The sequence below is a fragment of the Pimephales promelas genome, chromosome 25 (genome assembly GCF_988280905.1).
Source record: "Pimephales promelas chromosome 25, fPimPro1.hap1.1, whole genome shotgun sequence".
Classification (NCBI taxonomy): domain Eukaryota; kingdom Metazoa; phylum Chordata; class Actinopteri; order Cypriniformes; family Leuciscidae; genus Pimephales; species Pimephales promelas.
The window spans coordinates 5,404,129-5,426,423 of NC_142793.1; the positions used below are offsets into that span (position 1 = coordinate 5,404,129).

A 22,295-nucleotide genomic window follows, 5' to 3' on the forward strand; every position below is an offset into this window, starting at 1 on the left:
GTTTTATCCAAAGTTGAACATTTTTCAACTCTCTGCGACCAGTAAAAAAACACCGGGCGCTCTGCGCTTCAGCGTGAAAAAACGCTCAGCGCCTCGTTACGCTCATGGCGTTTACAAAAAACGGCGCTCCCATTGAAAACAATTGAAAACATACGCTAGGCGCGTGGAAAAACGCTTTGGTGTACACACTGCCTAAGACATTTCAGGTCTATTTCATCAACTACACAGTGAATACTGAGTGAAACATAATTTTCTTTTCTACATTTAAGAGCCCCTGCTACTGAATGTTACTGTACCTGTCAAAAGATTTCACCAAGGCTGCATTTATTTAATAAAAAAATAGTCATATTGTGAAATATTACTATAATTTAAAAATTGATTGTTTTCTATTTGAATACATTTAAAATGTAATGTATTACTGTGATGAATAAATTACATGATGACTCCAGTCTTGAGTGTCACGTGATCCTTCAGAAATCATTATATGCTGATTTGCTGCTCAAGAAACATTTCTTATGGTTCTCAATGTTGCTTGACAATTTTGTGGAAACAATAAAACCATTCAAAAATGTGTGGTAAAATAAAAAAGAGGAAAAAAAATACATTTACTGTGTACATTTTACACAGTATTTACACATTTATGAATACTATTACAGTGGTGTGAATAAGTTTTGGCACCCATGCTAAAGTTGCCTAAAAAGAGGAATAAAAAATCATCTTTTTATTGATCTTAATGCCTTAATTAGAAAAATGAGGAAAAAGTCCAACCTTTAAGGACACAAATTTCCTTTGTGAATGAAAAATTTATCATAAATAAATAAATGTTTTTCCTTAAAATACAGGGTGCATAAGTCAGGACACCCGTATGTTAAATTCCCATAGAGTCAGGCAGATTTTTATTTTTAAAAGCCAGTTATTTCATGGATCCAGGATAATATGCATTCTGATAAAGTTCTCTTGGCCTTTGGAATTAAAATAGACCCACGTCATCACACACCATTCACCATGCCTTGAGATTGGCATGAGGTACTTTCCATAAGATCATCTTTTAATGCAAATCAAACCAGCTATTAGGCTAACTGAAGTAAAACCATGCCAATCTCAAGGCATGGCGAATGGTGTGTGATAATGTGGGGATATTTTAATTCCAAAGGCCAAGGGAACTTTATCAGGATGCATATTATCCTGGATCCATGAAATAACTGGCTTTTAAAAATAAAAATCTGCCTGACTCTATGGGAATTTAACATAGGGGTGTCCTAAATTATGCACCCTGTATTTTAGGGAAAAACATTTATTTATTTATGATACATTATTCATTCACAAAGAAAATTTGTGTCCTTAAACGTTGGAGTTTTCCTCATTTTTCTAATTAAGGCATTAAGATCAATATCCAAAAGATGATTTTTTTATTCCTCTTTTTAGGCAACTTTAGCATGGGGGTCAAAACTTATTCACAACACTGTATCTAAAGTGACAGTGAAGACATTAGTAATGTTACATTTTCCAAGATTTTCATCAAACTTTCTATTCATCAAAGAATCCTGAAAAAAGCATCACAATTTCCACAATATTAAGCAGCACAGTTTTCAACATTGATAATAATCAGAAATGTTTCTTGAGCAGCAGATCAGCATATTGGAGCGATTTCTGAAGGATCATGTGACACTGAAGACTGGAATAATGATGCTGAAAATACAGCTTTGATCACAGGAATAAATTACATTTTAAAATACATTCAAATCTTTTAATTTGCACTAAATTCACAATATTACTCACTGTTTTCACTGTATTTTGGATTAAATAAATGCAGCCTTGGTGAGCAGGAGAGACTTTGTAGAAACCATTAAAAATTGTAATGTTTCCAAATGTTTTGACAGACACTGTATACTGATTTTCCATTACGAATAATGTGGAACTTAAATGATGGATTTCGTTATTTCTCATGTTGATGCTTATGATTTGATTTTTATTAAAGGGATTTGAAGGTGTCCAATCTACTGATGACAGACAAGGGCTGTGTTAAGATAGGTGAGTGGATGTAAATGAACTTTCTTTTTATAAATAAAATTAAGAGAATATGAATGGGAAATGTGATTTAATTGGCATGAATAATGTGAAAATGCTCTTGAAAGTACTTAATGCACTGGCAGAAATCGCATGGAGGTCGGGACCTACCCCATCTTAACAATTATTAGACCCCTAATAATTATTAAGTAGTGTATGGGGCAAAAATTAACATTTTGAGTCCTCCCTCCCTTGCCTTACAGTGTGGATATGTTGCCAAGTCTGGTTTTCCTGCAGAATTGGGCTACTTTTACAGTGTTGCCCCAGGTTGTTTTTGAAGTCCCGGGTTGAATCGACCCCCACAAAAAAAACAAAAAAACAGATTTTTCCCTCCGGAACGCTAGTTTTGGGATAGTTTTGAGTAGTACAGGAAACTTAGAAGCGAAGACCAAGAGACTTGGTTGAATCTGCTGCAGGATTCTTTATTGAGAACACGAGCTTGATGCAGTCATCAAGTATAACTAAGGCAGTGTACATTGTAGTTTATATACATTTAGAGGGCAGTGCTTAGAAATGGAGACGAAGCACCTGTGTGTCGACCTTAAACAAAGCATGCAAATGAAGTATACAGCTATAGGAACCCACCCCAGACTCTAGCATGTTACTAATCCTAATCCAATCAGCATTCAAAGAATGGGACAGGGGCTCCAAGAGGCATTAAAGACAAAGGGTTAGAGTATCAGTAATCTGACTCAGTTAACTTACAATAGAGAGAACAAGACTTGCAGGAAGCTCTTGCTGAAAACATTGCTTAACCGCTGATATCATCATCGTAACCTTACATGCTAAATTAAATGTACTCTACATAACATAACATGCCAACATAACATGATCTTAAAACAGATTCTTAAATGTGTAATCCCACAGAAGCAATTGTGAGGGTCTTGTTGTGAACCTGGCAACCCTTACCTCACCTTCACACACAAGTCCGCTGGGAGAGTTGTCAGTAGTTGTGGAACTAGGCTTATTATATTCATTTTAAACATCGGATGAAGTGATTATTTTCTGTTTAATACAGATGATGCAGAGTCATCAATAAATAAATATAGAAAAATACATTGGATATCATCATTTTATTTTATTTGAGTCCACTATACTGGCGATTAAAACATTACATAGCTTGTTTGCTAGCTTGTTTAATACCGTAGTATAAGACTGGAAAACTGGAAACCAGTTGAAGAGATAGACCACTGGTCTATGAGAAAAAGGACCTTGGCAAATTAACATTTGAACTCTCACCCCCACTCTTGTAGCCTGGTTAAAACCAGACCATCTCAGTTTGTAACTGAGTTATGGTCTGCCAAAACTTCCCAAAGGGGCGTCACCAACGGACGTAGCTCAAATGCCTCAAAGGCGCAATTGGATAGACCTAAAACCAATCAGAGCGCTGAATGAGATTCGTCTGTTTGAATAAACGAGCAGACAATCTGATTAGCTCCTTGCTCTACGTTTATTTAAAATTAACAGCTAGACAACTATAAGTGAATGTGCTTTCCATTATCACACACAGTAAACAAAACCTTAACAAAAAAAACTTTGCAATGAACTTTGCAATTTAAGCTTAGTTCACACTACATGATTTTTAAAACGTCGGGCTGAATGTGCGGTTCACACTACATGGCTTGCTCTCAGTGAAATCAGGAGTGTTCAAGTTGTTTAGCTGTTCACACCACACAACACAACGTGATTGATCCACAACAGGAGGTAACTCACTACACGAGTTGACAACGCACTACATATAGATACAACCACGATCGGGTGATAAGAGCAAATCATTTGTGACTCTTTAATGAGAGCTGTTTCAGTACTATGGTACGGTCTAAATCCTGAAAATAATCAAATAAATAATGAGTTGACAACAACTCTGTCACCCAACGATTCTATTTTGTCTACAAACCACGTTTTGTCATGAAAAACCAGCAATAAAACGAACCAGAAATGACGCGAAACAGCACGTGCGCCTATACCCAGCGAAGAAGAGAAACCAACACGTGAATATGGACGTCAGACAGAAACTAGTGCTGCACACTGTTTGCGCAAAGATCTGCTCTGAGAAAAAAATGGAAAAAAATATATAAAATCTAAGATTTACCTGGTGTCCTCAACCCATGCGTTGCTCTGATTGGCTGTACTCATGACATCACTGAGACTGAGTCGCGTGACGGCTCTGGATATCTATCAGGCTAGATATTTTTCTGGGCTCGGCGACGCGTCTGCGAGCGTTTTCGCTGTGTTGTTGGCTCTTTCATACTAACAGATTGGCAAGCGTTCATCGTACGCTAAACGAGCTCAACGATTTGCAAATCGGGCATAAATCGGGCTGTAGTGTGAACTTGGCTTTAGACAGACACGCAAACTGCGTGCCAATATGGTGAGACCTTACTGTCTATGGGTGAGATGTACATGCTCGGGCAGATTTGGCTTGAAGTCGTTCATCCTCGGACGCGGCACCGTTACAAAAAAAGCCATGCACACAGCCAAGGGAAATGGGGTCGGTCTTGCACACCGAACGCGTCATTTTTGCTGCGCACCTTCTCGCTCGTACGGACGCGTCGAGTATAAACAAGGCTTTACCAGAGCCCGTCTAACGGAGAGCCTTGGCACTTCCTATTAGCCCGTTGTGTAACATCTTGGTTGCAGTTCCATTAGAATTCCACTGGAGGTGATCGCGGGCGAGAGCAGAATGAATGGGAGTCTATGGGGCTAAAAGTGTCTCTTACACCTGCTTGTCGTTAAATTAACATAGATTTTATTGTTGATCCCACAAGTTCAATATAGATTATAGACTAAAAGTCGAATGAACAAGTACTTATGTTGTTTGATTTCTTACAGGTTAGGCCGTTGTTGGCCGGAACACGCTAGCATTCTGCTGTTGTGTGACGTCATCACATTTTTGAACGGATTTTTAGAACAGATAAGTGAACTTAAAAATGCAATTTTCAGCTGAGTGTATTATCTTAGCCCTCCCTTTTGAATGCAAGATTCAAATTACTTGACAAAAAATTACATCCTGAGAAAAGTGGATTTATGGGGGTGAAACCCCATTGACTCCCATTCATTCTGCACTCGACCGCGAGCGCCCCCGCATGGACAGAGACGCGTTACTGCAGCCAGTCCAGAACCCGGAAGTAACCAGCCAGTGCCAATTCTCTTCAATTAGACATTCTCTGGCTTTACTCCATGTCAGAGTCACGCTTTGATCGGTAAGAGGTGCACAGACCTCTCTCGAATCATCTCCAGCAGTAGCAGCAGTCTCTGAAGCACCACCAACTCCGCCTCTGTTTCCCTCGTAAGCTGATATTAGTATTTAACTATTCTCTATGATAAAAAATGTTTATGAAAAAAATATTTTAATAACATGGTTTTGGCGGTTATAGAGCTCTAATGACGGTGTTCAACTATAACCGTCATACCCCTTTGTGAATGTACAAAATCTGCTTCACCGTCGCTGTACTGTCGTCATCGTGTAAAGCCTGCCCCAACGTTTCTGATTGGTGCCGCGATTTCGGCGGATTGGAAATGGGTTTGAATGAGCTCTATGCCATATTAACTTGCAGAGCAAATCTAAATTTGTCGGAAGTTGTCTGGGTTTTCCCAGGCTACCACTCTTGCAGAGATCACCCAAACTCACACAAGAATACATATGGTTTTAATGTGAATGATTATCGTTAAGGATTGTGTTTAGTATCATTTTAAAGGTCTCAGATGGCGCTTTTCCACTACTCGGTACAAGCTCGACTTGGCTCGTCTCGCCTTTGTTTGGTTTTCCAGTGTGTAAAAGTTGTACCTATTCCTGTTTTCGGGTACTTTTTTTTGTACCACCTCCGGCGAGGTTCTGAGCGAGCTAAGGCTACTGTGTGATACTGAGGTGATACTAAAATGTCACATGAAAACAATGCCGACTGCTGATTGGTTTGATTGATCGATTGAAAACTTTATTGAACAACAATCAACATGAAGTGTTCAAAGGGATAAAAACACAAGAAAGCCCAAGGGCTTGTTTCCATTGTGGTCCTTCATGGTCAGAGAGAATCGTCACCATTCACTGCGTCATCATTACACGCGTCAGATGGAGTATCCAGAATAACCCCGCTATTTTTAAATAGTTTGGCCAGAGATAGTTACTAAACTAACTACTATTATTATGGCAACACGGAAGAATACGCCGTGGTCAAACGAGAAGGTGCAGGTACTTTCCTTTGTTTGGTGGCCGAAGAGAGGATCCTGCGAGAGATTGATAGGGCAACAATGAAGGAAGGGCGTCGCTATGACGACCGGGTACTATTTGTGGCGGTACTGTCTGCAATGGAAAACGAAAAGCGAGCTGAGTCGAGCAGAGCTGAGGCGAGCCGAGTCGAGCTGGTACTGGTAATGGAAAAGCGCCAAGAGTGACTGGTACAAAAGTCTCATTCCCAAAGAAGTAAATCAAAAGGTAATAAAGTTCTTATATCTTGCACACAGAAGGGTGTGTCTTCGAGTTAACACCTTCTGACCATTTGTCATGAATGCTAATTTCCACTGTTCCTTGCAAATGGTCAACTTCTACCACCAGTAAGTCTGGGGGGGTGAACACAGTAAGTTTCCACTGTAAACTCATGTTTTACATATCAAATGAGGTCTGGATATAAAGAAATGCAACAGAGAGCTCAGGGCTTTTTTTCTGTATCAGATCAGCCTGTGAATGCTGTGGCGCTGACACTCAGCGTTCATGTAGTTCACAATGTCGGGTAGAGGATTTTCCTCTTTGTTCTAGAACATTTGATGGTTTGCATTGATTATCTATCAATTGATTTATGAAATTGTAAGAACACATTTACCTGACATAATAAATTGTTAAATTTGATGATTCTAACAGACTTTTATTTTCATTAGAGTTAAAAGGAATAGTCAAATATTCACGTAGATTTAATAATGCACAGATATCAATGAAAAACCTTTTCATTTATGGAGTCAGATGAAATAACGAGTTAATACACAAGTTAAAATGTATTGCATTTAATTAAAAATCCCTTTGCCAATAGAAGAGACGGAACACGCGTGAGACCTTCAACTCTAATCGAGTACCGCCATTGGATCGATTTAGCAAGCCTTACACTTTTTGGGTAGTGAGTCACCCACTGCAACTAACATGGCGATAAGCCTATGTGTGAACTGGTATTATGCTAATATTAGATGTTGGGGTGAACAAGTTCATTGCTAGAGAGCTGCTGTCCTGGAGAGTTTAGCTCAAACACTGAAAAAAACCCTCTCCTGCCTATAGCCTTAGTAATCCGGAAGACATTGATTAGCTTGTTCAGGTGTGTTTGATTAGGGTTTGAACTAAATTTTGCAGGACAAAATCTCTCTAGGACCGAACTTGCCAACCCCTGACCTAGAAAATGTCTGAAAAATCCTGATGGATGTCTGATGTTTTTCCTCAGCTGACTTTGGTCTGGCGCGTGTTTATGGTATCCCTTTACAGCCCATGACTCCTCGAGTAGTTACTCTGTGGTAAGCAGATAAACTTCAGGCTGATTAGTCTCTCTATCATCCCGCTAATCCATCAAATCCCTCTTTCCATTACTAACAATGTTTTCTTCACAGGTATCGTGCACCAGAGCTCCTCCTAGGGACCAAAACTCAGACGACTGCCCTGGACATGTGGTGAGAACTGGACAAACAGTGCCAGAACAAAGCCTTGTGTCATCAGATTACCTTTTTAGATATAAGTCGAGACACAGGGTAAAGAAGCAGAAGAAACAAAGAGTCTTTAAAGACATAAGCTTCTTGGTTGTGTGTCTCGAGGGATTTCAGATAGGCAGCCGTCAATGGAAATGATACCAAGATGAAAAAAATAGGTGAAGAAAAATATGTAAAAAAAAAAAATGTGTGATCAAGATTTTTTATATATTTTAGTCACCTTATGTACCTAGCACCCTTTTTACATCAGATTTGATATTAATGCTCTTACTGCTAATATTATTTAACAGTGTTTCTCCATTATTGTCATTTTAATACAATTATAAGAACGTCAAGTCACATTTATTTATATAGCGCTTTTTACAATACAGATTGTATCAAAGCAGCTTCACAGTGATAACATGTAAATAATACAACGCAGATCAATAATATTGTTGAATATTAAATGTCCCCAACTAAGCAAGCCAAAAGCAAGGCAACAGTGCCAAGGAACCAAAACTACATCAGGCGATTGAATGGAGAAAAAAAAAAAACAGTCGGGGGCCAGTTCTCCTCTGCCCAACGAAAGAACAGTGATTACAAAACAAATTGGATCGAAACATTAAGAGTATTTGTCCATTTCCATCTGTTTGGAAGTCGAAGTAATCACGCCGGTTTGGAGATGAGATGTTGAGGATCAGTGCCGATGGCTGTCGTGTCGATGAGGCCGGCAGTTAAGGAGTCGGGATGGGTCCAGGCGCAGGTCCACCATAGAGGGTCCCTTGGGATAAACGGAGAAACTGATATTAACGTAGACGCCATCCTTCTTTTGATGTACCGAGTACATCAGGATTTACGGGACAAACAACGTCTAGGTCAATGTAACCCGTTCCCTAAAGGCGGGATTGGAGACTTTATGTCAGAACTAAAGTGACGAATTGGGATCTCGCCTGACAGCCCAATCAACCTTCGAGATTAAACTAAACAAGCCATTAGACATTTAGATAGACAATAGACATTAGAATGGCTCAATCTCAGAAAGTCAGTCCATCACATCACGTTTTCATCATCTTAAAGGTTATGAAGATAAACCAGCAGTCATATCACACTGTACCCAAGACTGGTTGCCCACTGAAGCTAAGCAGGGCTGATCCTGGTTAGTACTTGGATGGGAGACCTTCTGGGAAAGCCAGGTTGCTGCTGGAAGAGGTGTTAGTGTGGCCAGCAGGGGGTGCTCACCCTGTGGTCTGTGTAGTGATGGAGACACTATACTGTCAAAGAGCACCGTCCTTCGGATGCGACGTTAAACCGAGGTCCTGACTCTCTGGTCACAAAAGGTGTAACCCCGGCATCCTGGCCAAATTTGCCCAGTGGCCTCTGTCCATATGGCCTCCTAATCATCCCCATATATACCAATTGGCTTCATCACTGTCTCCTCTCCACCAGTACGCTGGTGTTTGGTGAGCGTTCTGGCGCAATATTAAAATGATGATGAGTATACTGAAAGTAACTTTTTCATCTTTTCGTCTGTGTATTATTTGCCTGTTATTTTAGATGCAGTTTATCACTGAAAAGATTCTTTCTGACAAACTACAAAGGAGAATGTGAATCACAGTGATTACAGTGTTTGTTATTATGGTGTAGATGCAGCTTAATACTCACAACTCATGAGTACTTTTAAATAAGCTACTCTTTTATTCGAGTAGGCTTTTTGACAAGTACTTTTACTCTTCCCAAACTTGGTACTTATACTTAAGTATATATATTTTTTTTAGTATTCTTTCCTCCCCCGCAGTCAAGGTTACATTAAAATAAAAACCTAATTGCAACAACAACAAAAAAAGTGCATATATACTTATGATTTCAGTGTGCTACATCTGCTCTACAACAACTGAGAATTCTCATGTTTGTAGTAAGATTCAAATTTGTAATGCTTTATCAACACACCGTGACATAGGAATGTGCCTATGCCTAGTAATGTATGCAATCAGAGACTCGTAATCTGATTAGAGAAAGTCACAGAAGACACATTTGAGTTGCATGTTAAAAGGTCTAAAGATGATTTGTCTTGTCTGGCCAATTGTGATCGGATCACCTAAGAGAGATCAAAATACCGTGTGTGTGTGTGTGTGTGTGTGTGTGTGAAAACCAGAGCGCATCTTTTCAGTGCTTTGTGAACAGATGTGTGTGTGCTCCTCTTGCAGGGCCGTTGGCTGCATCTTTGCTGAGCTTCTTGCCCATAAGCCTCTTCTGCCTGGAGCTTCAGAGATCCAGCAGGTGGATTTGATCGTACAGCTGTTGGGAACGCCCAACGAGAGCATCTGGCCGGTACTGAGTTTAGCTTTAAAATGAGATCCATAAATGTAGGAAGTGTGTTTTAGAAGTCGAAAAATATTTAATATTATATTTATATATAATATTTATAATTAAGTGTTTAGATTGTAGTATCAACGTTTTTAAGTCCTAAGTGACTATAGAGTCAATAATTGTATCCCTTAAAGCAAATTTTTTTATCACCAAAATTCGGATGTTTCGTTTTCTTTTCATTTTTCTGTAGAAAAAAAATCGTCATACCTTAAAGGGTTAGTTCACCCAAAAATGAAAATGAAGTCATTAATTACTCACCCCCATGCTGTACCAACCCCGTAAGACCTTCGTTCATCTTCGGAACACAAATGAAGATATTTTTGATTAAATTTGAGAGGTGGATCACTGCTACATAGGCTGCCTAAGGGAATGAAACTTTATAACTCAGAAAGTCAATGAAGAAAATGTTTAAATATTCCATGTGACTACAACTATAATTTTGACGAGAGTTCAAGATATTTCCACGACGCATGCGCGAGAACTGAACTAGAAGGAGTAGAGTTAGAACGCAGTTCTCACGCATGCGTCGTGGAAATCTCTTGAACTCTCGTCTCAGGCCTACAAGGAAGAAAAGGAATAGTCGAATAAAGTCGTTATTTTTGTTTGTTTTTTCGCACAAAAAGTATTCTCATCGCTTGATAAACTTATAGTTGAGCCACTGTAGTCACATGGAATATATAAACATTTTCTTCATTGACTTTCTGGGCCGTCAAGTTTGAATCCCTTAGGGTGCCTATGTAGCAGTGATCCACCTCTCAAATTTAATCAAAAATATCTTTATTTGTGTTCCGAAGATGAACGAAGGTCTTACGGGATTGGTACAGCATGGGGGTGAGTAATTAATGACTTCATTTTCATTTTTGGGTGAACTAACCCTTTAAATTAGCTTGAATGCAATTGCTTCATTTAGTATACGTAGGGTTGGGTATCGTTTGAGTTTGAACGATTCTGATTCCGATTCCTTGTTTCGATTCTGGTTCCTAACGATACTCGATTCCGATTCTTTTAAGAGGCAGAGTCAAAAAAGTTTAGCTAACCTTGCTAACCAACGGTCTTTCTGAAGGAAATACTTCTGTCACAAATACTCCTTTTGTCACAAATTTTGCATTCTGATTCTAAATCAGAATTCAAAATTCTGATAGAGGACCATGAGACATAGACCTGAGTGCAACAATGGAGGCTCTAGACCCTTCCAGAGCTGAGATATCGAAATTCAAAATTTTGACCAGAAAAGAAAACGACAGTGTTACCCCTTACGTTTTTTTTTTTGGGCGAAAAATTAAGTATCCCCAATCTTCTCAAAACTCTGGATTCTGATAGAGGGCCATGAGACATAGACCTGAGTGCAACAATGGAGGCTCTAGACCCTTCCAGAGCTGAGATATCGAAATTCAAAATTTTGACCAGAAAAGAAAACGACAGTGTTACCCCTTACGTTTTTTTTTTTGGGCGAAAAATTAAGTATCCCCAATCTTCTCAAAACTCTGGATTCTGATAGAGGGCCATGAGACATAGACCTGAGTGCAACAATGGAGGCTCTAGACCTTTCCAGTGCTGAGATATCGAAACTAAAAATTTCGACCCGAAAAAAAAACGACAGTGTTACCCCTTACGTTTTTTTGGGGGGGCGAAAAATGAAGTTTCTCCAATCTTCTCAAAACTCTGGATTCTGATAGAGGGCCATGAGACTTAGACCTGAGTGCAAAAATAGAGGCCCTAGACCCTTCCAGAGCTGAGATATCGAAATTCAAAATTTCGACCAGAAAAATAAAACGACAGTGTTACCCCTTACGTTTTTTTTTTGGGCGAAAAATTAAGTATCCCCAATCTTCTCTAAACTCTGGATTCTGATAGAGGGCCATGAGACATAGACCTGAGTGCAACAATGGAGGCTCTAGACCCTTCCAGAGCTGAGATATCGAAATTCAAAATTTCGACCAGAAAAGAAAACGACAGTGTTACCCCTTACGTTTTTTTTTTTTTGGGCGAAAAATTAAGTATCCCCAATCTTCTCAAAACTCTGGATTCTGATAGAGGGCCATGAGACATAGACCTGAGTGCAACAATGGAGGCTCTAGACCTTTCCAGTGCTGAGATATCGAAACTAAAAATTTCGACCCGAAAAAAAAAACGACAGTGTTACCCCTTACGTTTTTTTTTTGGGGCGAAAAATGAAGTTTCTCCAATCTTCTCAAAACTCTGGATTCTGATAGAGGGCCATGAGACTTAGACCTGAGTGCAAAAATAGAGGCTCTAGACCCTTCCAGAGCTGAGATATCGAAATTCAAAATTTCGACCAGAAAAAAAAAACGACAGTGTTACCCCTTACATTTTTTTTTTTGGGCGAAAAATTAAGTATCCCCAATCTTCTCAAAACTCTGGATTCTGATAGAGGGCCATGAGACATAGACCTGAGTGCAAAAATAGAGGCTCTAGACCCTTCCAGAGCTGAGATATCGAAATTCAAAATTTCGACCAGAAAAAAAAACGACAGTGTTACCCCTTACGTTTTTTTTGGGGGGGCGAAAAATGAAGTTTCTCCAATCTTCTCAAAACTCTGGATTCTGATAGAGGGCCATGAGACTTAGACCTGAGTGCAAAAATAGAGGCTCTAGACCCTTCAAGAGCTGAGATATCAAAATTCAAAATTTCGACCAGAAAAAAAAAACGACAGTGTTACCCCTTACGTTTTTTTTGGGGCGAAAAATTAAGTATCCCCAATCTTCTCAAAACTCTGGATTTTGATAGAGGGCCATGAGACATAGACCTGAGTGCAACAATGGAGGCTCTAGACCCTTCCAGAGCTGAGATATCGAAACTCAAAATTTCGACCAGAAAAAAAAAACGACAGTGTTACCCCTTACGTTTTTTTTTTTTGGGCGAAAAATTTAGTATCCCCAATCTTCTCAAAACTCTGGATTCTGATAGAGGGCCATGAGACTTAGACCTGAGTGCAAAAATGGAGGCTCTAGACCCTTCCAGAGCTGAGATATCGAAATTCAAAAGTTCGACCAGAAAAAAAAACGACAGTGTTACCCCTTACGGTTTTTTTTGGGGGCGAAAAATTAAGTATCCCCAATCTTCTCAAAACTCTGGATTCTGATAGAGGGCCATGAGACATAGACCTGAGTGCAACAATGGAGGCTCTAGACCCTTCCAGAGCTGAGATATCGAAAATCAAAATTTCGACCCGGAAAAAAAAACGACAGTGTTACCCCTTACGTTTTTTTTTTTTGGGGCGAAAAATTAAGTATCCCCAATCTTCTCAAAACTCTGGATTCTGATAGAGGGCCATGAGACATAGTTATTTTCCGCGGAGGTTATTTTTAGAAAAGTGAAGCCACACTTTGGACCGCCGACGTAAGCTACTCATGCTCGACTCGGGCGGTTATGCCAACACTTCCGGTAGACGCTTCTTTGTTGGTGTTGTTCAGCTGTTTCTTCTTCCGCTCGACGGACTGTGAATATCGAAACTAGGAATCGAAATTTTAACTTTTGAACAATTCCGGGAAAAACGAAAAGTTAGTCCCGGTTCCAATCGATACTCGATTCTCGATACCCAACCCTAAGTATACGTGGATTCATGATTATGCAAATTAGCCACTCAATCACACAATCTCAGAGATCCACTCAGTCAGATTTACTATAGTAAACGTTGTACAATGGCAAGTGGCAACACTGCTTTAATTTAACCATATACTGTATGTTTGAACCAGAAACTGAATCAGAAGAATTGGAAAAGTGAATACCCTTGTCAATGTATTAGAAGTCAAGTCATATTCATATTAATTACCGTTATCAAACAGCTAATAATGTTTTGCTAATGTTACACAAACCATGTTCCCATTTACCATCTCAGAGTCAGACAGCGGCCTTCTAAAAAACAGCATCATTAGAAACACTCAGAATGTCAGTGGAAAAGGGCATAGAGTTCATCGTAATATGAAAAATCGTGTACATTTAACAATATAGCGGGAGAATTATGTAAATGATTTATATCAACAGAAAAATACACTGGGATAAACTGCTTCTCTCGAGACTCCACCGCTTCAGAGAATAGTAATGATATGCTAAAGCCCACCGGCTTGTTGATCTGATTGGTAGTTTGTGATGTCAGAAACGCCAGCGATTTCAAACTGTGTTTTTGAGACTGTAGTTTAAAGGAGAAAATACTCAGCAATGGTGTTGACTTATGATTTTGGTTTTTGGTCTTAAAGCATATTAAAAACACCACATAGATATATAAACAACATTAAAAACTTGATTTTCACCACAGGAGGTCTTTAAATGTGGAGTTTCTTGTGAATTGTAGGGATTCTCGCGTCTACCTCTGGTTGGGCAGTACAGTCTGAGGAAGCAGCCGTACAACAACTTAAAGAACAAGTTCACCTGGTTATCAGAAGCTGGTCTGAGACTGCTCAACCTTCTGTTCATGTACAACCCACAGCGCAGGTACAATAGACAAGTGGAAAAACTATTTTAGGCTGCTTTATTTTTAATTAGATGTGTGTTTTTTTTATATTTAGATATGTGTTTTAAATGTTACATTTACGTTAGCTTAAATCTATAATTCAGTCCCTCCAGAAAAACGCGATTATGCGATCGCTGAATTCAATGCAAAATCAGCCAAAGTCCGCATATTTATGCGGGGGCCGCAATTTTTCAAATACGCCACACTTTCGCCGCATAAATTGCAGATTTCCGTGCAAAATATGCGGGGTTTGCATAATTTCATATTATGGAGCGAATTATGTGCCTAAACCTCACACACAAACAAAACGTGTTTTACTCACACCCAATGATTCACAAACAAACTCAGTGTGGTTTGTAAATACAAAACATCACTCACAAACTAATGCATATTGTTCTGCAAATAAAAAACGTACCTATCAAACAAATACAGTATGTTTTACATATACATAGAAACGTATTTCTTCAATGAAATATCCTGCAAGTACAAACTAAAATCTTTAAAAGTACAAAACAAAATTTTACAAGTACAAAACAAAACAAAATTTATGCGGCGAAAGTGCGGCGTATTTGAAAAAATGCGGCCCCCGCATAAATATGCGGACTTTGGCTGATTTTGCATTGAATTCAGCGATCGCATAATCGCGTTTTTCTGGAGGGACTGAATTATAGATTTAAGCTAACGTAAATGTAACATTTAAAACGCATATCTAAATAGAAAAAAACATATATCCAATTTTTGCAAGTTCCCTCAATTTTTGCAAATTCCTGCAATTTCATCGCATAAAATTGCATAAATATCCCGCATATTCCATCGCATTTTTAAAGAAAACGGGCCGCATAATCAATCAATTTTTGCCTGCAACAATCACAAAAAAACTCTGCGTTTTTTTTGGAAGGACTGAATACTATTATGGTAAATGTTATATATAAATCGCAAATTTTTTCACAAATTTTTGGAAATTACCACCACAAAATCAGTCATTTTGATCGCAAAAATCACACAAAAAAAAAAATCGTGAAATCCTGGAGGGACTAATAATTGACAAACAGTAGATGTTTATGGTCCTAAAATTAAGTTTATCATGTTTTTACATTGTATTTAATATTGCACTGTTTCTTATAGAGCCACAGCTAAAGATTGTTTGGAAAGTTCCTACTTCAAGGAAAAGCCCTTGCGTAAGTAGAGGCTTATTTAGTTTTCTCTGTACCACTTTATGATGAGGGCCTATTGGTTGCTCATGTTAGTTGATACATTAAATAATGTCAACCAATGAACAGCTGAGTTTTTTATTACCTTTTCATTTTATCTTTAGTTTTTTATTAAATAACAATGAGCAATACATTTGTTACAGTATTTACTCATCTTTGTTAATGTTAGTTCACAGTGCATTAACATGATGGCAATCAAATGTTGTATTTGTTAACATTAGTTAATTTAAACGTTTACTTATACGTGAACTAATATTTAAAACACGTTTCTGTATTGAGATGATTTTGCTGTTTGTCTGCAGCATGTGAACCAGAGCTGATGCCCACGTTTCCTCACCACAGAAACAAGCGGGGTGGTTCTGTGAACGAAAGCCAGTCCAAAAGAAGCAAAGTATGATATTCTGAAAGCCTTATGAGTGACGGCGTCAGATATCTCAAACGAGTTTCACTTTCCTAATGGAAATTTGTGTTCTTATACTGTAAGATATTTAGCTAATTACATGTTAAAGTGCAGACACAAGATACATTGTAAATAATACAAATATCCTTGTTAAGCTGGTTATACCTAAATTATGCTGCTGTATTTTTTTGTACAAATATTAAAAAAAAACTGTTCTAAATACAATCTAATGTCACTTATGTGATTTATTTATATGAAACGTTACCTTTGCTGGGTTGATTGTGGGCTTAACCTGTTTTTTGTTAATGTAGAAAACAGAAGAATTCATGGGAAATGTTTTGATGAACCAATGGCCTAGAATGAGCTTCAAAAAGTAATTGAAAAGTATGGTTGAGTGTACGAGACACGATGCGTGTCCGGGCAGCTTTATTCTCCGAATTAATTGGATATAAGTAATGCTATGTATTTCTCTGAAAAAGCTTGGCAAAAACCAACGAATTTCACATGAATGCTTTCTAGCAAAACAAATATATATACATGAAATAACTTCAGCACAATGTCAGTATTAGTAAGAATGCTGATTTTGTGGAATATCCTAATTGGTTGCCACATAAAATGAAGATGTTGATTGGTACACCACGTTTAAGGGGACATTTAATCCCAAACTCACCCTCATGTCATTCCAAACCCATAATATTTTCGTTAATCTTAGAAAGATTAACTAAGAAGAAAGACAATTTTTAGACATTATTCAAATTTGTGTATGGTTCATAAAATCCGTAACGGTCTGGCTCCTTCTGTGCTACGTGACTTTATTAATCTTCGCTGTGAAACCTCTGTGAGATCCACCAGACTATCACTTATGAGTAATTGTCTGGTTCCCTTTTGTCATTCCGCATTTGAACTATATCATCTTTCGCAGTGAAAGCCGCTAATCAGTGGAATGTCCTATAGAGGACACACAAGTGTGTAAAGCTCATGGTGTTTTTAAATTGAAGTTCAAATCTTTTTTAAAAAATTGAACCAATTATGTAACCATTGAGATTGTTGTAGGTAAATTGATTTATTTATTTATGTTTTTTATGGCCTTGACAGTGTCTATGTATGCATTTATTGTATGTGAACATGGGTATTGTCTGTGTAATGTTTTGTTAGCTTTGTCCTGTCTGGGGGACTACGGATGAAAAATAGCCTCTGGCTAAATCCGGTACAATACATGAAATGGACATTTTATGGTAGCCCTCAAACCGTAATCCTGTAATTGTGGACAAATGTGGGCACAGAGGACTCAGTGATATAACATTTATAATAAATAAAAATTAGGATCACACCTGTCTTTGATAAAATTCTGATAAAAGTCTATCCATTTATGGTGTTTTTTTATTTGGGGATATTTTTTAATTTATTTACTTCAAAAAGTAACCTATTTTCTATGTAAATTATGCTTATTTTTATGTTTAATTTTTAAATGTTTTTGGCTACATTAATATCATTCCAATAAGTTCTTAGAGCTAAAACCTAAAGATGAAGTGACTTTGCTGTCACCTGGTGTCTTATTTTGGAATGCTCCAAATTACTTTTTCCCATTAATTTCTATGGGTGCCCATTTTTTACCCAAATACAATATTAAGTTGTTGTTGTTTTTTTCAACCACTTTAACATTGTAGAATTGAGTAAAAAAAAAAACGTGTGTTCAGAAGGCAAACTTAGGAAAAGTAGCCAAGTCTTGTACCAGATCAAGGGAAGTATTTTTTTTTTTTAAATATATCAAAACTATTTTGCCCACATTTGTCCAGAATACAGTTTTAGGGTTAAAAATTGTGCGTGGTCCCTTCATAAATAAATAAAAAGGAAAAAAAATGCAAAGCAAGATATTTTTAATGAAACCTGAGAAGATTGTCATTCCATTTCATGTCCAGGAAACCACGAAAGATCCAGAAAGCTTAAGAAGGCTTTGTAAAACCTGTACATATGAACATATAATCTCTAAGAAGCACATGTATCATTTAATCATTAATTAATCTTTTTATTTTTTTAAAAAAAAGATAACCACACACCGACAGAAGCGTGTGCGTGCCACACACGTGAAATCAAATTTGAACCTATTTACTTTGTTAGCGCATATTACTAGTCTTGTGGTGAACAATTAATCCGTGCAAGTGAATATATATTAAAAAAATGTTTTACCTTAGTAATCTTTATTCAAAATCTGAAAAGTTACTTCCGGTCTGGAACGGTTTCTTTTTCTGATGACGTAGGTTTCACAGTTTGGGTGGGGAAACGCTTAACCACTCCCCTCAAACCGTTAGTTTGCTATGAGCGAGAGATGGAGAGGAGGAGCGCTAGAGTAAAACCCTGCCCTCTGTTCAATATTCCGTTTCACTTGGAAATACGTCACAGCACTGGAGAAAAATCGTTTGCAACTTCCGGTTCACGGGGACTTTAACGTGCTTTATGTATTTGTGTGCATGTAAATAAGAAGTTTTCACAGAGTTTACAGCTCCAAAAACATTTATTAACACGCAGCACAACATTTCGATCATCAGGAATAAAAGCCTAAATTAAATATGTTCATCATTATACATCAATCATATCTCTTCACAAGACTTGAATTAAATCAATTGATTTATGTGGATTCGTTTTTATGACACCTTTTTGAATCTTTCTGGTAGCCTGGACTTTCATTAGAAGGGACAGAAATCTGTCAGGTTTCATGAAAAATGTCTTAATTTGTGTTTAGAAGATAAACCAAAATCGTATGGGTTTAAAGCGCCACGAAGGAAAGAATTATTGCAGAATTTAAATTTGTGGGTGAACTAACCCTTTAATTTTTGTATATTTACTTCACAGGATTCTACATTTTTCCAAAACATTATGTTCCCTTTCTGAAAACATACACAGCATGTTTAGAGAAAATGATCCTTTGATTAAATCAAAATTGTTAATGTAACAACTATTGTTAGAAGAGCAGTTTATCCATTTTAAGGAGATTGGATTGGTTGAAGTAAATACAGCTGCACACATCGTTTTATAAGTCATGTTTTATCAGGTCAACGTGGTTTTCTTCAGCTATGAATAACATACAGTGAAATGTAGATGGTGAGGTTGTCAAACACATATCCAGGGCCGAAACAAATCTGGAAAATAGGCTTGATTTTCTTTCCTTACAATATGAATAAAGAAGATCAAGCCTACTTTAGTACTATCAAGATTTTTTTTTTTTTTTTTTGCATTGTGACACTTTTCATGAAGCAAAACTTCTATTAGAGATAAAAATCATCACCATTAATAATACATTTCCTTCCTTTTAATTGAGGGCAGAAAGTGACCCAGGCAGAGACACCTTGGTGAGACTAACCCAGGTCATAAATTAAAGTGCTGCAATACTGAGCTGGACACAATAGATACTGATAAAGCTTACTAAAGAAGCTCAAAACAATCCAAAGTAATGAGAATAAATTCAAATAAATAGTCAGCAGTGAGAACTGAAATGTTGAAGCCCGTTCGAAATAAAGGGCAGACACGCAAAACAACTTCATAAAATGAACGCTTCAACAAATTTGACCATGTAAATGTAAACATAAAACAATTTACAGCGAGCTTCATGCTTCTGGATTACTGAACATCACATTAATCAGTTTAATGTTAGAGTCGGGCGATTAGAGATGTTAGATCACATGCTCCTGCTGTTCAGTTTGCGGTGGTTGTCCGGGTTGAGTTGGGACGGCTACATATGAATCGATGTTAGAACTGAAAGCGTGGTGTGGTTCAGCCCTCCTGTCCAAAGTCCTCTGTGAACTTCTTCACCTTCAGCAGGTCTTCTTTGTTGACGGTGGGGCGTGTGGTGGCCAAAGAGCGCTGCATGTCAGACTACAAACACACACACAAACTCTGTTACACAATGTACATGTATGTATATAAATTAGCTATGTATTTGCCACCTTAAACTGATCTCCAGGGCATTTTCACCTTTATAAAGGCCAATTTTTGCAGCAACTTTATTAGTGCAAGAATTTTCACATTGCAGAAGTGGCACAGAAGATGAAAATAAAAGCATTTAGATGTATTAGACTTCCATTACAATTGCATAGTGCTATGAGATTAAAGTTTGAGTATTAAAATACACCTAATATGGTTTTTTTTTTTTTTTTTAATGTTACCTTATAGGTGAAGCGATTCTGAAAACCTGAAATATCAGTAATGCCAACAGTCTTCTGTAACTTCCTGCACAAACCCAGGTGTGTAAATGTCTGCTTATGGTCTTCACTGGCTGCCCGTGAACTACTTTGACCCTCCTCAAACACTGTAGTTGTAAGTTTGTGTTTTCATCATATAGAGAAAACACTGTTTTTTGCACTGTGAAAGCCAATCCACTTTGTATGAACTTACAAATAAGGTTCAATTTGATCCGGTTAAACCGACATCGTTACTGTTCGTATCGCTGTGTATCTAGTGTTCAGGAAGAGCAGAAATTATTCTGGAGAAGATATTCTCCATTAGATTGGATAGTTTTCTTGATAAACATGGGATCTTAACTGATAGTCAATATGGTTTTAGAACAAACCGTTCTACATCTTTGGCTATAATAGACCAAATGGTGGAAGAATTAACAACCAGTATTAATGACAATAAGTTTGCTATAGGTGTATTTATAGACCTTTAAAAAAGGCCTTTAAAGGGATAGTTCACTTTGAAATTAATTTTTGATATGTTTTATCTTACCTCAAGGGCATCCAAGATGTAGGTGTCTTTGTTTCCGCAGTATTTTCAATTTTGACATTTTTCAGTCAAACCGTTGTTGTCTATCAGTCATACACTGGAGGCTAAGGGGCTCCACCTCAAAGAGCATGCACAGAGAAGTCCAAATTAAACATGATTTAATGACTCGTAAATGTAAGTACGCATTGATGGCCTAAGACACGAAACGAGCGTTTGTGTGAGAAAACCAACAGTATTTATATAGTTTTTACCTCTTGTAATCATAGCCATGACAAAATGATCTAACGGCGCGGGCGCTTCGGTTTGCGCATGCGCCGGAAGTGATCGCTTGCGCGCCTACGTCACTCTTTGTTTATACAGAGATTTCGGAAGTTTTACCTTTCACTAAACATATTTAGATATACGGGAAACTGCAATGGAAGACGATTTCGGTATATCTAAATATGTTTAGTAAAAGGTAAAACTTCCGAAATCTCCGTGTAAATATTGAGTGACGTCACACGCAAGCGATCACTTCCGGCGTAACATTGAACTGATTCAGTTTGGTTCAGTTGGACATTGCACAACTGATTCAGATCGCTTGGACGTCACTGTGATTGTGTGAGAAAACGAACAGTATTTACTGTATATCGTTTTTACCTCGTGTAATCACAGTGACGTCCAAGTGATCTGAATCAGTTGTGCAATGTCCAACTGAACCAAACTGAATCAGTTCAATGTTACGCCGGAAGTGATCGCTTGCGTGTGACGTCACTCAATATTTACACGGAGATTTCGGAAGTTTTACCTTTTACTAAACATATTTAGATATACCGAAATCGTCTTCCATTGCGGTTTCCCGTATATCTAAATATGTTTAGTGAAAGGTAAAACTTCCGAAATCTCTGTATAAACAAAGAGTGACGTCGGCGCGCAAGCGATCACTTCCGGCGCATGCGCAAACCGAAGCGCCCGCGCCGTCAGATCATTTTGTCATGGCTATGATTACAAGAGGTAAAAACGATATAAATACTGTGAGTTCTCACACAAACCGCTCGTTTCGTGTCTTAGGCCGTCAATGCGTACTTACATTTACGAGTCATTAAATCATGTTTAATTTGGACTTCTCTGTGCTGCTTTTTGGTGGACCCCCTTAGCCTCCAGTGTATGACTGATAGACAACAACGGTTTGACTGAAAAATGTCAAAATTGAAAATACTGTGGAAACAAAGACACCTGCATCTTGGATGCCCTTGAGGTAAGCTAAAACATATCAAAAATTAATTTCAAAGTGAACTATCCCTTTAATATAATAGATCATCATATTTTGCTTCAAAAATTGTACATTTATGGAATTAGGGGAATAGGACTAAACTGGATAAAAAGCAATATGTGCAGATGGGGGAGGAAAGGTCAAAGCTCC

The 22,295-nt window shown here is 37.9% G+C and overlaps 2 protein-coding genes across 8 annotated transcripts in view; one reads left to right on the plus strand and one right to left on the minus strand.

Annotated features, from left to right (window-relative positions):
* cdk10 (cyclin dependent kinase 10) overlaps window positions 1-16,399 on the plus strand; it is a 37,221-nt gene extending 20,822 nt beyond the window's left edge. For all 7 annotated transcript variants that reach the window (XM_089127489.1, XM_039656829.2, XM_089127491.1 and 4 more), the window contains 7 exons: window positions 1,979-2,031; window positions 7,488-7,557; window positions 7,651-7,710; window positions 9,930-10,053; window positions 14,405-14,544; window positions 15,689-15,741; window positions 16,077-16,399. In XM_089127489.1, the coding sequence (XP_088983615.1) occupies window positions 1,979-2,031; window positions 7,488-7,557; window positions 7,651-7,710; window positions 9,930-10,053; window positions 14,405-14,544; window positions 15,689-15,741; window positions 16,077-16,171 (595 nt within the window). In that variant the 3' untranslated portion in view covers window positions 16,172-16,399. The remainder of the gene's footprint in view (window positions 1-1,978; window positions 2,032-7,487; window positions 7,558-7,650; window positions 7,711-9,929; window positions 10,054-14,404; window positions 14,545-15,688; window positions 15,742-16,076) is intronic.
* Window positions 16,400-18,667: 2,268 nt separating this feature from the next.
* Window positions 18,668-22,295, minus strand: part of vps4a (vacuolar protein sorting 4 homolog A) — a 29,442-nt gene continuing 25,814 nt past the window's right edge. Inside the window, exon 11 of the mRNA XM_039656668.2 lies at window positions 18,668-20,044. Coding sequence (XP_039512602.1) covers window positions 19,943-20,044 — 102 coding nt within the window. The 3' untranslated portion in view covers window positions 18,668-19,942. The remainder of the gene's footprint in view (window positions 20,045-22,295) is intronic.